The sequence below is a fragment of the Hetaerina americana genome, unplaced genomic scaffold (genome assembly GCF_022747635.1).
Source record: "Hetaerina americana unplaced genomic scaffold, ioHetAmer1.1.p SCAF_9, whole genome shotgun sequence".
NCBI lineage: Eukaryota > Metazoa > Arthropoda > Insecta > Odonata > Calopterygidae > Hetaerina > Hetaerina americana.
The window spans coordinates 31,870,724-31,888,073 of record NW_027287538.1 but is presented as its reverse complement, the minus strand read 5'-3'; the positions used below and the strand labels follow the sequence as shown (position 1 = coordinate 31,888,073).

Sequence of the window (17,350 nt, the reverse complement as noted above, 5' to 3'; positions counted from 1 at the left end):
AAATTTGTTGATTTGTAAACTGTCTTCATGTATTTGAAATCTAATATCAACAAAATGTTTAACTTTACATGTGATACCAAAGGTGAAATGAGAAAATCATTCTTTTTTACTTTGATAAATTTAGAAACAGCAAATATGTTAAAATGAATAATTTAATAAATTATAGTGGTTTAAAGAATATTTCTAAAAATATTCTGAAATTATTCTTACAAAAAGAGTGTGCTACTTACACGTGCATGATCCTCGTATTAGCTTTAATTTACTTTTTAAATTTAATAGGTAAAACCTGACGTCGCCTAGAGTGTCATACAAAGAGAGAAACTTTATTGAAATGTATGCGGTTTTCAGTTCTGGGGTCTGGTTTGAGGTCTGGGACACATTATAACATTCAGAGATGACTCTGTAAATTTTAATGATAGAAGACAAACCAGCAGGCGAAGGATGGAGATGTGAAGATGGATATGAAACAAACGCCACAGGTACAATTTGATAAAAGATCATATTCACAGATTTGTCGCAAATATCCGGAAATCAATTATTAATAAATACGCAAATACGTATGCATTATTTATAGTTCGGTAAAACCAAATTATTGCATTAGTGTAAATAAAGATGGCGCGGGTGTTATGTAAAAGTTCATTATTTGTTAAGCAATGCATTAATGAAATTACTAGACATGTTTTAGCCAGAAAATAGTTGCCATATATTCAAATTTTACGATTACAAAGTACGTATGGTACAAATGATAAACATAGCACTGATGTGAAATGAAAATATGCACCCAAATTATTTATGTTCCACCTGGTAAATTAGAAATCAAGCTCAGTTTCACTAGCATATTTATTTACATATATCTAGTAGTTATCTAGTTTTCTGTTTGCATATATATATATATATATATATATATATATATATATATATATATACATGCATATGTATATAAATGTATACATGCATATTTATATAAATTATTTATAATGTTTAGTTTTTAGGTTTCTTGGTTATAGCTCTTCTTCCCTTATTTCTCCCCGATTCAAACCGTAGGCACGAAAATAAATAACTCAAGAGTACCAGGATTTTTAATCAGGAAAGTTGTCCAAACTGATCAATCAATAAAGTAATTAAATCTGTTGCAACTCACCTAGTATTCCGAGCCGGAAGTTGATGGTGACTACGATGACGTGTCCGTATGACGCAAGAGCACTTCCATCGTATGGATTCCCGGCGTTCCACTCAAATGATTCCCCATGAACGTAAACAATAACTGCGTAAGGTGGACCACGTCCTTCTGCAAAGAGAAAAATAAAAACATACATGAGTGCCTTTTTTCATATGGTCTGGTTTCGGAAAAATCACAATCTGGTGACATGTTGGAAAACTATATAAGAAAGAACATGCTGTAACAATCCAATTACATTCATTTCATGCAAACAGTACGCCGTAAAATAATATCTTAGCTTATAATACATTTATTAGAGTGAAGATGTAATGAAAATACGATTGTAAGGAAGAGAAGCGTTAAAATAATGTTAGGAATAAATCGTGAAAAATGGCTGGATGTCAATAAACGTTCATGACCTTCAAAAAGTTGAATGCATTCAATGAATGGAAATAAAAAAGTTTACCTTGGAGGAAAATATTAAAGTACTTGCAAAAATACGTTATTTATTACTTGAAAATCAAGAATATGAAGACGAATATGATTGCTGGAGAAGACAATACAGTTCATATATTTAATAACCAACTATAAGAACAGCTGAGTATAATGATTATAGCAGTCGTAGTGCATGCATTCATGTATAAATTAGAGGAGGTCATTCGCTAATGCGTGGTAGAATGCAACCATTAAAAAATGTAAAAATCAACAACCATTCCCACCAAAGCGAGCGATTTTTACCCTCAAAAACTTTTACATTTTATTTCATTGATTTTAAAAATGGTGATCAATTAATTTTTTTTAAACCATTGCATTTAATTCCAAATTAAATTGAAAATCGATTGATTATTTCACCAATTCGTGTTATCATCAAGATGTTCAGAACAGTTTCGCCGTTCGTGTGCGTTAAGGAGTAAACGCAGGAAAATGTATGACTTGAATGAGGGGGTGAGGAGTTTGGTGAGAGGAAAGAAGTGGGGGATAGGGGTTTGTAATAGAAGGGACGATACAAAGGAACTGCGTCAAATGGCATGTGTGCTTTGCGACTGGTGTTGCTAAGTTCTCATGGAGGGTGAGGGGTCGTAAAACCAGATAGGAGGAATAAATGGAGAAACACATTCTTTACCACTATTACGATAACCAACATTCGATCACGCATAGAAAAACTGACTCCCTAGAGCAAACTTCCTTTTAGTGAGAAATTCTGCTATGAGCGACAAAATAAATCTTTTAATTCTTGGGAGCGTAGATGACCGTGTTATGAACCTGAGACTGTTAAATATTTTCATTATAAATACAGGAAACACCAGGGATTTAACTTGTAATTTTCGAGCATGATGATGGTATGTATGTAATGATATTTTGGAATATTATCCCATAGACCGCTCAGATGGCTCATAGTTTGATATATATAAGTACAAATATGCGTATGAGTACTAAATTTTGACTACTAGAAATACCGTTGCACTGGATACAAATTTGAGGATAGTGAAAAGAACACCTCAACACATCTTGTGGTTATGCAGGTGGAAATATTTTCTCCATTTTTATGTTCATCACAGCTCCCATAATAGGTGGATATCCTACTTCAATTTTCCCTGCCAAAGTTTTCCTTTGGAGTCAATTTATATTCACGTCCAACATACTTCTCTAAATTCGCCAACCCATCTGTTTGAGTAGTCGCCATCACTTTGCGACCACTCAAAAATCATGATGATTGCACTTGAGCATATCTTTCGCCGTGTGTCTCCGCTCCTTACTCAATTCGTGCACTCGAAATTCAACTTACGCAATTTCCCCCAAACCCTATCTCACTCCCCTTCTTATGCCCTAATCTATCTAAATCTCTTCGCCCTGTTCCCTCCAATACCGCGTTGTCTCTTCTCTCGATTTCTTTTTTATACGTAATGAGTATTCAAAGTTGTCAGGAAGAATGTTTATAATGCAACTAATTATTTAAACCAACATCTATGCTTCATTTAAATTCTTTTGAGCATGTGCATGAATTTTCATCTCAAAGATAAAAAAATCAAATAGAATAGTTTCACAATATAGCCTACGAAACAATCCTTTAAACATAAAATAACCTAAACAAAAACTCATTTTAATATCTAAATTCTAAGGTCCGAACAACAATTTAATTTTAATTATAAAATTTCATCTAATTATGATGATTTCTATTTGTGACTATACGTATCTTTTTAAGCATTTAACTATTTCTCATGCATAACGTGAAAATGGAAAGTACTGTGAGACAATTAATGTTTATAACCTCGTCAATTATTGAATATAATTGTATCGTATGTAGACGAGGAATATATCAATAAATCATGTGATGCAAATGATGTCTTCTAAAGTCATTAATTACGAAATCTATTTATCAACATATCAATTGCTTTAATGAAGTATCGATATATTTATGCATAAGAGGAAACAACAAACTGTTCCTAATTATGATAATAATGCGATCACTATTTTGGTTAGGTCAATAATAGTTTAAGCAACTTAAGTTTTTAGTGGTCGTTCTACAGGCATGATGGAATTTTAAATATATTACTGTGATAATATGATGGACATATATTTTATTTGAAAATGAACATTTTTCTTATAATGCGTGATTTAAATAAATGGTATTAAGAGAATAGGATTTAAAAAATACAATAGGTACAAAATTAATATTAGAACCAACAAAATTCCTGAAACGCTGAATCAAAATCCATGTGAATGGCGAAAAAGGGCAAAACAAATCCAACAATTGACAATATTTTAAAAATTTCGTGTAGTGTTTTGTTATCCTGAGATAGTTTGGTATTTAACTTTCATAAATAGTTGAGAAAATATTTTAATGTCACAACGTTCCGTGTTAATGCGATGCACTTGCATCTTTATTTGACCGGAGTGGTGCTGTCTCCAAAAAATCCTGAAATTCATTCATACTTGATGACTGCGCGAAATAGTCGTGGGATGACGAATGGGATTTAAAAGATTCATGGGCAGCTTCAGAATTCCAACATGTGCATTACACCGATGAAGCAAGCCCCCATGGACAGAGACTCCTGGATCAATAACTTTGGACAAACAGTTCACCACTCAAAGAGAACCCCATAACTGTACTTTTTGGGCTCACGGACTTACTCCACCTCATTTCGAGACTCTCATATAGACAAGGAAAGTTTTCCAATTATTTTCCTCAGAAAAAAATCACTGAAAGACGTAGAGTTTTCCGGGGAGGGATGGCCTCCTTAGTTTCTTCCCCTCACTGGGGCCTTCTTATATTCATCGATCACTGGCGTCAATCGATCGTCAACTTTTTCCATGTCTCACCCCGAGGCATTGTTGCACGTGGTCTGATTCGTCAAGTGGATGTGAGGGGGGGCAGAGAGAGGAGGGCGGGGAGGAAAGTCTTTCTCATTTGGCGTCCTCTTAAAAATCCACGCCCGCCACCGCTCCTTTCCCTCCACTTCGCAATCCCCTCCAGCTGATCCTCCTATTCCGTCCCCGTGGAAAAAAAATAATCCCGCTCCCCACGGTCCAGATGAAGTCTCCACTTCGTCGCGGCCGTAAGGGGGGATCGGATGGAGGCAGGGTTGGCTAAAGGGGAAGAGTAAGGGGAGCCAATCAGGGAGCAGCGATGCCACTGGAGGCGTTGGGAGAGGTGTTATTGGAAGGGGATGGGAGAGAGAGGAAGGGTTTAAGTCAGACACAGAGGACTGATACTGAAGAGGACTGAGTCAAAGTAGATCGCATACCACGGGAGATCATTAGCATTTCGGCCAACGGGAAATTTTTGCATAAAAGCTTTAAGGTAGGAGCAAAAAAAGCCCTTCGCTCAGAATTTGGGTTACATATAGCCTCAGGTGGCGTAAGTCGAGGTTAAAGTCACGTGAATACAGCACGAATGAATTGCTCACTATTTTTAAGATATTAAAATCTTTCACATATCGCGCGCAAAAATGTATAGATATCTGGGGTAATTTTTAGACGTACGAGACTTCTTGGTATCGGCAATAAACCGCGTTTGGTCGGTTTGCCCATTAATAGAAATACCTGATTGAAAGCTTGTTAGTAGACTTCCATTTCGTTTACATTCACCTTCCTTAGAAACTTTTTCGATTAATGAACAACACTCATCATTTGGTCCAATATTTTCTGGTGACCGCGGTAATTACTGGTTAAACTCACCTGTTTCAGGTATCTCTTCGTGTAAGCTTCAGATATTACGTTAAAACTCAGGCGCAATAGTATTTCTCCACAAATTTTTATAGATACGACGCGTAACACTGCGTTACGGCACAACAAATCACAAATATGTATCTTGATGGACCCCCTCAATGACCTACCCTTTCCTACAGTCTTCCAGTACAATATTGTCTAACTTCCCTCCCCACCCACCTCAAGGTTCTCCTCCCAGCCATTACTGACTGATATTTTAACGATGACCTATGCATCTGCCAGTTACAGTTTAGCACACACCGACCTCATGTCATGCATATATAGCTTAACCTCATGGGCAATACCTGTACGCAATGATGACGTTACATGGTAAAACACGTCCCTATGCGCGTGGCATCAATACAAACTTCTGGAAAAGCCCTAAATTGTTTTAATTTTAATAACGTCATTTATCCATTCATCCATAGGTAGGTTTTAGAGTGGCTGCACAGTTCCAATATGGTTAGCTACCCATTTATGAGATAAGATAGACAGTGCCGTGGCAAAAAGAATACATCGCGATAATTACGTATCTTAATATATTTCAAAATCTTTGCTGCACTGAGACTACCGTTGGCAGTATCGAGTTACTATTATGAGCACATCTTTTTAAACAAACTTGAAATGCAATAAAAATGACTCACTAAATAAAAGAGCACGGGATAACATTAAGAGTTAAGGGTAATGTTTGGTAACAAATATACATAAAAAACAAAGAAAGTAATTAAACTCTTATTTTGTTTAATTTGGCATAAGATTAACGCAAAAAGCTTTTAACTGTCAGGTTGACTTAAAATAAGTATTTAGATTAATCATACGATGGAAAAATATAAGCTAAGTGTTTTAGAGATAAAAGGCAACCACCTCGTTTTCCTCGAGGAATTAATAAATAATATGACGTCTAGGAAATCATCACCAGAGAAAGGAGGAACTCACGGATGTATTCGGGGCCCAATCTGGAATAAAAATCCTCCAAGGTACACATAAAAAAACGAAGCGGAAAGAAAGCAAATATTAAAACTCTAAACCACGTGGAATGGGAAGGAGTGACAGAGGACTGTAACATCTTGGCAAGGAGGAAACGAGGCGTTGAAAGCTTCCTTTCTCAGAAAATCCGACCGTTTGTGAGCAAATGAGAGAAAGTTTTGGAGAGCGGAAGAGAGGAAGTGGGAAGGAACAAAGTAAGGGTGGGTTAGTCGGTGGATTGGAGATTGAGGCAGCCTGGCGACTGGAGGAGGAAGAGATACCAAGAAAATAAATGTGAAAGCTTAAGCGCGGGAGAGAAATGGCTGCTGCGTCACAATGATGCTCAATGGCTACATATGTGATAATTTTAAGCGAAGCGTGAAAAGAAAATATGTTCAGCATCGCTGAATTTCCACTCATGAACAGTAAGGTAAAAATTACATGCGACAATTAAAAAGTTTTCATGAAAAATTTCATTTTGCTCATTTATTTAAGAGAGGATTATAAATCAACGTATTTATGTTAAAAAATGGAGGAAAACAGGTAAAGGTGTGGCTCAATAGTTTTTATTTTAATCACAAGTGTTCCTTAGAAAACGCTAGTTGATAGAAAAATACATCCATTCAGCAGTTTTGAGATAATGAAGATAAATGCAGAGCAACTGTATTACTTAGCTTAAAGTATACGCAGAATCTATTTAGAAATCGTTAAGAAAGATCGTATCCGTAGTCAAAATCAACCTTATTACAACACTCTTGTAATTATGAGAAAATAACCTACACGATTTATTAGAAATTAACAGTTTTCCTACTGAGCAAGACCATTCATTTGAGGTAAGATGCTCATCATTGCCCGCTGAATGGAGGGTAATTTGTCATTACGGGGAATAACCTTAATGGACTGCCACATTAAAAAAAACACGATGGGAAATAAATAAAATTGTTAATTCTTATTCATAAATCTGAAAGAAGAAAAGATTAATGATAGAGGTTTTGGGTAGAGTAAAGAAATGGTGATAGATGTGATGGTGTTCAAAATGTAGTCTCCGTAGTGCCTGGGGTTCTGAGAATGTCCTGAATCATCCAATTTTAATTATGCTTGAAACGTCTGTCATTCAAGTATTGCATGGCGCCTATCCCATAGCTCGTCACAAATAGAACACCCTGCTTGGCTCCTTTACTGGTAATGGAGATGGGTATTTTCATTAAAATTGTACCTGTTCACCTAATTAACTCTTTCCATAACTACCGCTTACTTTCCGGAAAACCTTGACAGTGTAGATTGCGAAGTTAGGTTGACTGGCTAATCGCGGATACTCGGTTGTGTACATATTTTCTAGTCAATTAAATTTATCCAATTCATTATATATACTTATTGGATGTTTATGCCGTCTACATGCAATCTTACTTTAATATTAAATGAACATTTAAATTAGGAAAATATTTCAACCTCCAATTCTGATTTGTTATTTAATTATTAAATGAAATCCATTTCCGAAGAAAAGCTGACAAGAGAACCATGGTTGGTATGACTTCTATGATCTGTCCACTGAACTAAAGGGATGATTGAATTATTCCGAAGTTAAGGCATACGTTTCGATTTCCACGAATGGGGCTTTCAGTATGCAAAAAGAGAAAGCTGATATTTTATAAACCGCTTCGGTCACCCTTACTCAAATGTTCGTTAATTACTGGAATTAATTTATGGATGCACGAAACACATTTTACTTTAATCCGATAATTCGGCTACAATGCGTCAATTTAACGATGGGAACCCATTATGTTTCCGCGTCGAGTCATTTCCAAAACATTCTCGCTCGTTCTCGAGAGCGATTTCTGGGGCCGGAAATATCGAAAACACTCTGGAAGACATTCGATTGTTTCACTGATGCTATCCTCAAAACTTTGATTGTTTCCCAAGAAAACCTATCAAAATGCATTCCCGACCCTCGGTTTGGGGAACATCGCCCTCATGGATAAAAAGTGAAAGTGAAAATCACCTGCAAAAGTAATAAAATTCATCCTTCCAAGCAGGTGAGTTCCTGGATGAGGCCTCCATTTAATAGCGCTTCCATCATCCTGATGTGTGGCTACCCGTCGAAACACGCGTCTGCATCGTCCAAGGCACGGCCGAGCCCTTATTTATGTTTCCTTTCGTGTTCTAGCCCAGAAGGCTGAACGCACATTTGGACGCGGGAGGGAGGAGGAGGGAGTGAGGGATTGGGAGTTCTCCATTTCGCCGTGAAACCCGTCAAAAATTGTTCAAAATGTATCGCGGATAAAACCTGTGGGAAGCCGGTGGCGGAGTGAAAAGAGAGTGTTTGTGTTCAAGAGATGGAGGAAAAAAACCAAGGTCAGGGTGTGAGAGGAAGCAAGGACGGACGCGAGTGAGATGGGAGGTCGACGGTAAAATTGGTCGCACTAGGGGAAGGGTAGTGGGAGATGTGGAAAGGAGCTAAGGGAGGTAGGACTGCTACCACTTTTTTTTTCGTGCGCAGCGGTGGAAAATGGGTGGTGCAGGGTGGAAGAATGCATGCGGAGAGAGAGAAAAATGGATAGAGAAGCGAAGGAATACCGGGAAACGTAGAGGAAGAGAGGAAGAGAAGAGAGAAGGAAAGAAAGAGTGGTTAGCTTCCGCAATGCGGAATGGAACACTACGTGGATTTTTTAAAGGTGGCGATGGCTTAGCGTCTGGGACTCCGGATATGTTCGGGCGGGGACGGAGGAGGTGGCGAGAGGGCGGGGCAAGGGGGCGTCCTCATCCCTCTCAACCTACCGTGAGGCAGCGGGCACTTATCCACCAAACTGCTGGCCACATTCGCTCACAGTTGCCTCCCCGAAAAATGCAAGCTGCCGTAGCCCTCCCCCCCGAGTCACCCATTCCCTCGCGTGTATTTTTTTCTCTTTCTTTTTTTCCCCTCAGTTCCTCCCCAATCCCTAGAGATTGATTTATCGCATGACGAGATCCACCCGGGGGGGTGAAGGGGAACACGATGCTGACGAGGAGGTTTCCCTTACCGCTCCGAGCCTCAACTCCTCTCTCACTTCTCACCCCTCAGACTTTTCAATTCTCCTCCCTCCCCCCACCTCATATCAAACTCCGAGGGCGTACATTTTTATCCGGGGGGAGGAGTGTGCGGGAAGTATAAATAGGTAGGCTGCTGTGGGAGCGTTGGGGGAAGGTACGATCCCGTTGATGAAAGAGCAGGGAGTACCTTTGCAGCCAGGCGTGACACCATTAAAAAATAATCGGATTAGATGATGACGTCACCCAGAGTTATTACTCAGCACGGGAAATTGACTTATTTGGAGGATGGCTAAGCGCTTTTTGAGACTTATTAGGGGTTTGGGTTTTGATTTGAGATTCCCTCAAAAGGGCATAATTTTGGCAAAAATTACATTGTGAGTAAAATGATAAGCCTGATTATTATTTGACATTATTTTCTAAAGTAAAAGCTCTGCATTCTATCACTTAGTCGATGGTAATCAAATACTGATAGATTAATGGCTTGAAGGCACCATTTTGAATTTTAACTGATATTTGCTACATGATTGTAGCAGTAACGAGTATTTTGCAAACATTTACTAACATACAAACTCTGATAACGTGTTACGTCAAGATTATATACCATGGCTATTTTACTTAGAAAAATATACATATAGCTTAGTAAATTTATACACATAATCATCATAATATGAATGCCCCGTTCAGCATGAGTAATAACTACCCAGCAGTTGCTACCTTATATTTATAAATGGAAGTACATAAACTTCATGCATGATACCTTAGACGTGGCGATTTCAATATGTCTTCGCGCTTTCTCTCTCTCAGAGTCTGTTTACCTCAGGTACGTTAATTTGTAATGCCGAACTTTCCAAAGTGAAAGTTAACTTTGAAATGCACGGAAAACCAAATTTCCTGCGGTGACTGCTGCACGACCAATTTTCCTACTCACCCTTGAAGTAGGAGGGTCTCTTAGCTTTTTGCGATCCACAAGAATTTCGGAAACTTGAAGCGCACGTGTCAAAATTCAGAACTGCTTGGCGTGGTGAAACTTCAAATCTGGGAATACCAATAATTCTTATTTCTATTAATAACGTCTAATAATGCCTTGAAATGGCAAAAGAATTTCCACAAACGATGACTTTAATTGATATGACGAAATAAATACTCTTACAACTGGAAGGAAATAAAATAAGGGCTTAAGAAAACTGATAATAGTCTAAAATGATCCCCTTGCACTGGGATTGATGAGATGCTGCATCAAAGTTGATAAGAACTCACAATAGAATTCAGTCTGTCATGCGTTCCAGAATCATTAGGATCATCTTCTCAGGCATTTATTCGAGAAGAGTTCCTTTATTCAAAGAAGATACAAAAAATAAACTGCTACGGTAATAGTATGCATGAGTAAAATGAGATATAAAGTCATTCAATATTTTATTCCGTTAGGTTTATAAAAAATCGCGTAATGTCTCTTGGTATCATAATAAGTTTAAGAATGTGCTTTTGTAAGCGACCCCAAAAGATGTCAAAACGGAAAATTACTAAAGATTGCTTTCAGTTCGTTTTTTCATTAAAGGATTTCACTATTTTTCGACTTTCCAAGTCTCATTTTCAAAAATCTAAAGTAATTGTTTTTTACGCAGTGTAAACATATGTACATATCTCTATCAGTGGATCACTCAGTATTGGTCATGGCATCATCCGCTGTTCTTTGGGCCACCTCGGAAAATATATAAAATCCAAGTAGGGTGAATATGGTCTCGGGCCCGAACAAAGAAAAGAAAAAAAAAGAATTGACTCTCCTTTTTTGCGGTGGGTAATTGATGTCACCAATAATGCTTGTTAACACCACAATGATAGAAATTTACATATTCTCTATGATTTCTCTTTAGTAGATAGATAACGCAGAAACAGTTTGCTCCAGCTGGCTGCAATTAACTTTCGTGAGACTTTTATTTGATCTGTTATATTTTTTATTTGACCCTCTTGGTAATTTCACCTAATGCAGGATTTAAGTACATGTTCGTAAATATCTTTTTTGATAACAAATCTGAGCAAACACTCGTAAAACAATTTAAAAAAGTCATGTAGGAAATGTAACATGGCCTTTTAAGAATGCAATGAGACTTAAAGTAGATTTTATTTAAAATAATTTATTAGAGAAATTTAACCCTTTTTTAACTATAATGCGATTTAAATGACTAAGAGTAAACAGAACACGCATACGGGATACAACAGAGTACTGCAGAGAGGAAGGAGTAAATGGTTTTGTCACATGCTCAGAAATCAGCTACGCTATAAGAGCTACAGAAAATTGAGCTGAGACCGAGGTTAGCAGATTAGGATGTCTTCATGCCATTAAATGGAATGAGGATCGAAAAAACTTTTCTCTAATTGTGTTCCAATGTCCTCTAATGCTTTTTTTTTAAATTGACTTTCTTGGAAACGAATTCCTCTCATTTCTAACTGCAGACATCAACCTTGAATGAAAATTGAGACTAATTTTGGGAACAAATTTAATTAAAAATTGCTGAAGGGAATGAATTAAAATTCCAAAAACCTTTTCCCTCGAGAAGCTTAAAAAAGTTTGGAGTCGTGAAAATTTGGAAAAAGAGCAATTACTACTACTGCACCATGAACACGGAAGTAGAAACTATAGACCCCATTAAATACTTTGGCATTAGCTTTACTCACGACCTCTCCGAGGTGAAACATATACGGGAAGCTACCAAAAAATTAGGATTTATTGGAAGAGTTTTCGAGAAATACGGTGATAAGGTTATCGAGAAATGTTATTTTTTGCTGGTTAGACCTCGTTAAAATACGCCATTATTATTTTATGGAATCCTCATCAATTTGCACTGATTGCCAAATTAATTTGCGTGCAGCTTTAAGGAGCCAAATTTGTAAAACGCTGTAATGAAAAACTGAGTAGCGTTTCAAACTTATCATTAGAGCTATGCTAGGAATCACTCACGGAGTAAAGGTTGAATGAAAGATTTAATGCGTTGCATAATTTGGAAGTATGTCTCTTTATCAATGCTGTTGAAAATGTGTTAACCCTATCACGCTACGGTAGGCAAAATCATGCCAGTAAAATTAGAGAGTTTAAGAGTAGAACACACAAATTTATAATATAATTTTTCATACGAAGGGTAAGGGATCAGAATAACGATGTTCCAACCGTTGAAGGATGGAAGATTATTTCGGGTCAGAACTAGACTGGTATTTAATCACCCGTTGCCTAACACCGTAACGGTGGCTTGAAGGGTCCTTACTTTAGCTCCTTACAAATACTACAATTTCAATTTTTTATTTACTTCTTTTATTCCCAGATGGCAAAACATACTTGGTCATCATTATCAATAGTCTTCATGATTGGTGATTTTTTTAAAGTCTTAAGGACGACGAAATGGTGTGCAATAGGCTTTTAGGTTGGTTTATTTAAACCTCACGTTTTCTTGGATTTCTGTCGAGATCCTAACGTACACTAAAGCGAGTGCAATTTTGGCACCATCATTGAGTAACAGGCTAAGAAACTTGACCACACTTTTATTAATGTAAGTTTAATATGGAAATAATACATTCATTGTGAGCATAAAAATCCTTCGAGATTTCCAACTCCGCTTCGCTTAATGTGCGGTATCGAAACGAAGACTTATTGAACCACTTAAATGTCGTCTATCCTTTTCTATCCGTCTACTGTGCTACTTCTGATCTATCAAATATTTCTCGGCGCTATTCGGATATCTTGGTACCAACATTAATCAAGGTATGAAGTCAATGGCAAAAGTGATTACTTAGAGATTCCTGTATGTGCCCGACCGTGCTCAAATGTAATTACGAATGAAAAATATATATTTTCCCTATATCTCGTTCATACCTTCCACTTATACATCAGCCGCACAAGATCGCGTTTTATAAATGGAAAATACCCAACTACTGATTAATTATCACCTGAAAAATTCAATCAATCGTGAATAAGATCAATATTTGTCGAAAATGAAGGAATAGGATTCCAAAATCATAGTAAAGGAAAACATTTTCAGGACAACATATAATATATCTGTTGCAATAATTTTTCAAATGCGAGACCAAATTTTGGATGCCCACCTAATCATTTAAAGTCGTTATTTATGGGACATAACGCAATTTGGTTTCATTCATCAAAGTTCTGCGTTTTTGTGATGGATTTATTCCATGATTTATAGAAAAAAGTAAATTAAAGCCAGAATGTTACGAGCAACTTTCACTAGAACCTTTGGAAAAATGCAGTTTCATATTTTTCCAATCGATTTGGTACTAGAAGTTGACAAGTATTTCGTTTTTACACAGCCACTGAACAGATTTCCGAAGAAAGCTGGAAAAGAAATAACTTTGATACATTATCGAAATGATCTAAACGTTTGGTGAAGTCACAACTGATCAGTTGTAAAAAATGAAGTCGGAATAAGTCAGAAATTGTATCATTCCCCTTTCTTCGATGTTTGTAAATGAAAAATCGTATTTTCGTGCTTAGAAAAATTAACGTAGCAAACTTCTGACTGAGCATACTCGAAGCTTATACGCTCTTTGTTTCACAATCAAACAAAGGTTCTTGTTTACAACATAAAGGCAGACTGTCTGCGGGTAGCCATAAAATGATGATATCTTGCTTATTAAAGCTTTTATTTAGCTTTTTTAATTTATTTTTCATTTATACACTTAGGTGTATTTATGCCTGAATATTCTACGACAAAGTATTATTTTAAACACATGAGCTATGTTATTATTAGAAATAATAAATTGCACTTTTTTCATTCTTTAAAAGCAATAATTATTTGTCTCTTGTAGGTGATGGAGCTAATAACTTTCATACACGCAATGAGTAAAGGTTTAAGAATAAGACAACCTGCCTCTCGAAAACTGTACGTCTTGTCTATCGGTCGTTAATTGGTAAAATGCTTCATTCTTAATGATCTTCATGTATTCCGATCTAAATTTTCTTTTTATTTTCTAAAATACTTCGTGCTCCAAATTTCATACATAACTGAGCCAAGCAGAGCTAATTTAGATTAAAAACATTTCCCGAACTTTTTACAGATATACAAAGCGAAGGCACAATTTCTGTCTCGCAAATTGAACCAATCATTACGAAGTGCGTTTACGTTCTAAGAACTCCTAATTTTTTTATCACAAACTACTCACATCCGGAATTTGACATTTTTATTAATACTTAGCATGATTTCACTGCAGAAGCCCACATTTTTCAGTACGTGATACCTATGATTCTATTGACTACGAGAGCACTTCCGTAGTACTTTGAGAAAACTATGCCCGAGGCTTGCGCTCTTCGTCAGATGATATTCGGCCTTCTTTGAATTCTCGCATCTACAAGATAAATAATTTTTTACGTTAAAATTAGAATCACTATATGTATTTCCTAGTTAAAGACCGATTGAGGTGGGTGTTAAAACACCAATTGGAGATATTGGACCATCAAATTGCTCTTGCGCACCAAATGATACTATTTTAATTAATGAACAGGATTTCCACTTTGGTGAAGCTATTGAAAATGAACTGTACGATTGAGGCATCCAAACTTTATTCAAAGAAAAATTTTCCATAAATTTCACCATCAATCACATTGCTACATGTACCACCAGTCCCTAGAAAAATATAAGTTCTTGTAACTCTTGAATGCATCTCGTAGGAGTAAACTTTTTATATACTGGCGTTCAATCGCGGTAAATCGCACTTTACTTCTCTTTTGAGATCCCTATGATAAGGATAATAACAGAATCGCTTAAAATACGCAGAATTTCTGATGACATCTTTACTATTAAAATTAAATTAGTTTATCAAAGGAATCGGTACGGCAGGAAAGAGATAAAAATAACACCCCTGTTTGAGCACATCAGTCATCAGTGCCTATAAAACTAGAAAATATGAATACAATTATCAATATTTTAGACTTAAGAGGGAATATTTTTTAAGTGATCAAATATCACGTCCGGGGTTCTCCAACGAATTTCGACAGAACAAGGAAAGTTTAGCTTCATAAATCGCTTTCCCTTCGTACACTTTTCCGCACCCACACGTCCAATAGGGATGAGAACATGTGGGGGCTTCTACATCGATCGTTTATTCATGTTTCCCGTCAACTCCCTGAGAATCATGCGGCACCGTTTGGTTTGTGTCCATGTAGCCTTCACCGGCAGCATTGATGCGGAGAAGAGACGTGCAGTCTTCTTTCAATGGTGACCATGGTGGTTGGGAATGGGAGGAGGTATTTATTACAGCTACCAGACGATACTCATCACGTAGCGAGGGAATTTGGTAGTTAGACGTGTACATCACCAGGGTGTGTATCATTGGAAGCTGAAGGGTAGAGAGCGAAATAGTGAGTGCGACAGATTGGAGCATCCTCGAGTGACGATGGTGGTTGGCCGCAAGCAAAATGCAGGAAGAATTCGCTCCACCTTTATTTAATATATATAAAACCGAGAGTGAGTTTCGTTTCTTTTTTGTGTGTTTCTGTGTTTTTGTCTTTTTCCACTAGTGCTCACTTCATATATAATATCCTTAACATATATTATATATATATTATATATATATATATATATATATATATATATATATATATATATATATATATATATATACACATATATATGTATAAATAACATTTTATATTGTTAAATAAAAAACATAAAATAAAGAAACACCCAGAATTTTTGTTTTTTAATGTTTCGAAAGACGCCATCGCTTGAGAAATATGGTCGGGCAGATACTGAATACAGAGGTTAACTAACTCAACAGGGGTGGATGATCACCACTAACACTAAGTAAAGACGCCAAAAAACGATTTTCGTGGAAAACGTCAGGTGATTCATAAAAGTATATTATCATTAGGCACAGATTTAGTAACAGTCGCTGTTTCCCGGAAGCGGATGTGTATTTTGATCACCATTTAGTAATTATCAAGTGTTGCGTTCGATTCAAAATTATAAAAGAGAGAAGGCGGTATATAAAAGGAAACGCAGAAGCATATGCTAGATTGAAAAAAAAGGAGTAAGAACCTCGTATCAGCAGAGATTAGAAAAAAACGTTTTAGAAAATGTAGGTGGGAGCTGTTATGGAAAAATGGGAATATATTAAAAAGGGATATCGAAAGCCGCGAATGATTACATATGACTTGGTTAGAGGACAAGGAAAAGAAACCACGGATTACGGATAAAATAATAAGAAAGATAGACGAGAGAAGTAAATGGAGGACTAAAACATCGAAATAGGTAGAAGGAAGAGTTAAATTACTTGCAACCCATTCAACTACTTGTGTAAACTTAGGTGTGTAACAAAGAGAACAAAAGAGGCGTGGTGCAAAACGTATTGCGAGAATAAGGAGCGTCTATATGGAAAAAGTGAAATTGGTCCATTTAAAAGCATGGGAATGAAATGGGAATGAAATTTTCAGAAATTAAGTAGGAACTATCGTTGCAAAAGATAAATCACGAAAAAGATAATAAAGAAAGAAGGAAATCGGGTAAACTATTAGTTGAACTAAAAAGATCCAAGATATAATGACGGAATACAGAGAAACAATGCAAAGAAATTAGAACAAAGAGATAATACATAAAGTAAGAATATGACGTAAATGATATGACGTAAGTGATGTCCAGTACTAAAAGGAGAGATAGAAAATGTATTGAGGGAAATGAAATTAAATAAGGCTCATTTATGAACATTTATGAGAGAGGAATATGGCGCGATACGTTTTCAGGTCAGTTTAAGTTCCTATTCCCAAAAAAAAGGAATGACTGCTATATTTGAGGGCTATCGAACGATATGCCTGATTTTGCACGCAGCTTAAGTGTTTTTCAGAATCATCAACAAGGGGATCAAGAACAGAGCAAAGGATTACTTTCGCGTAATGCCTTTGCAGTAATGAGGTCACCAATCGTAGAGGGATATAGAATACAATCAGGATGTATTTGCCAATTTCTTAGTTTGAAAACAGCATAGATAGAT

At 36.5% G+C, this 17,350-nt stretch overlaps 1 protein-coding gene across 1 annotated transcript in view; it reads right to left on the bottom strand.

Annotated features, from left to right (window-relative positions):
* LOC139699043 (uncharacterized) overlaps positions 1 to 17,350 on the bottom strand; it is a 757,338-nt gene that overhangs the window by 428,354 nt on the left and 311,634 nt on the right. The window contains exon 2 of the mRNA XM_071598045.1: positions 1,142 to 1,288. Within this exon, the coding sequence (XP_071454146.1) occupies positions 1,142 to 1,288 (147 nt within the window). The remainder of the gene's footprint in view (positions 1 to 1,141; positions 1,289 to 17,350) is intronic.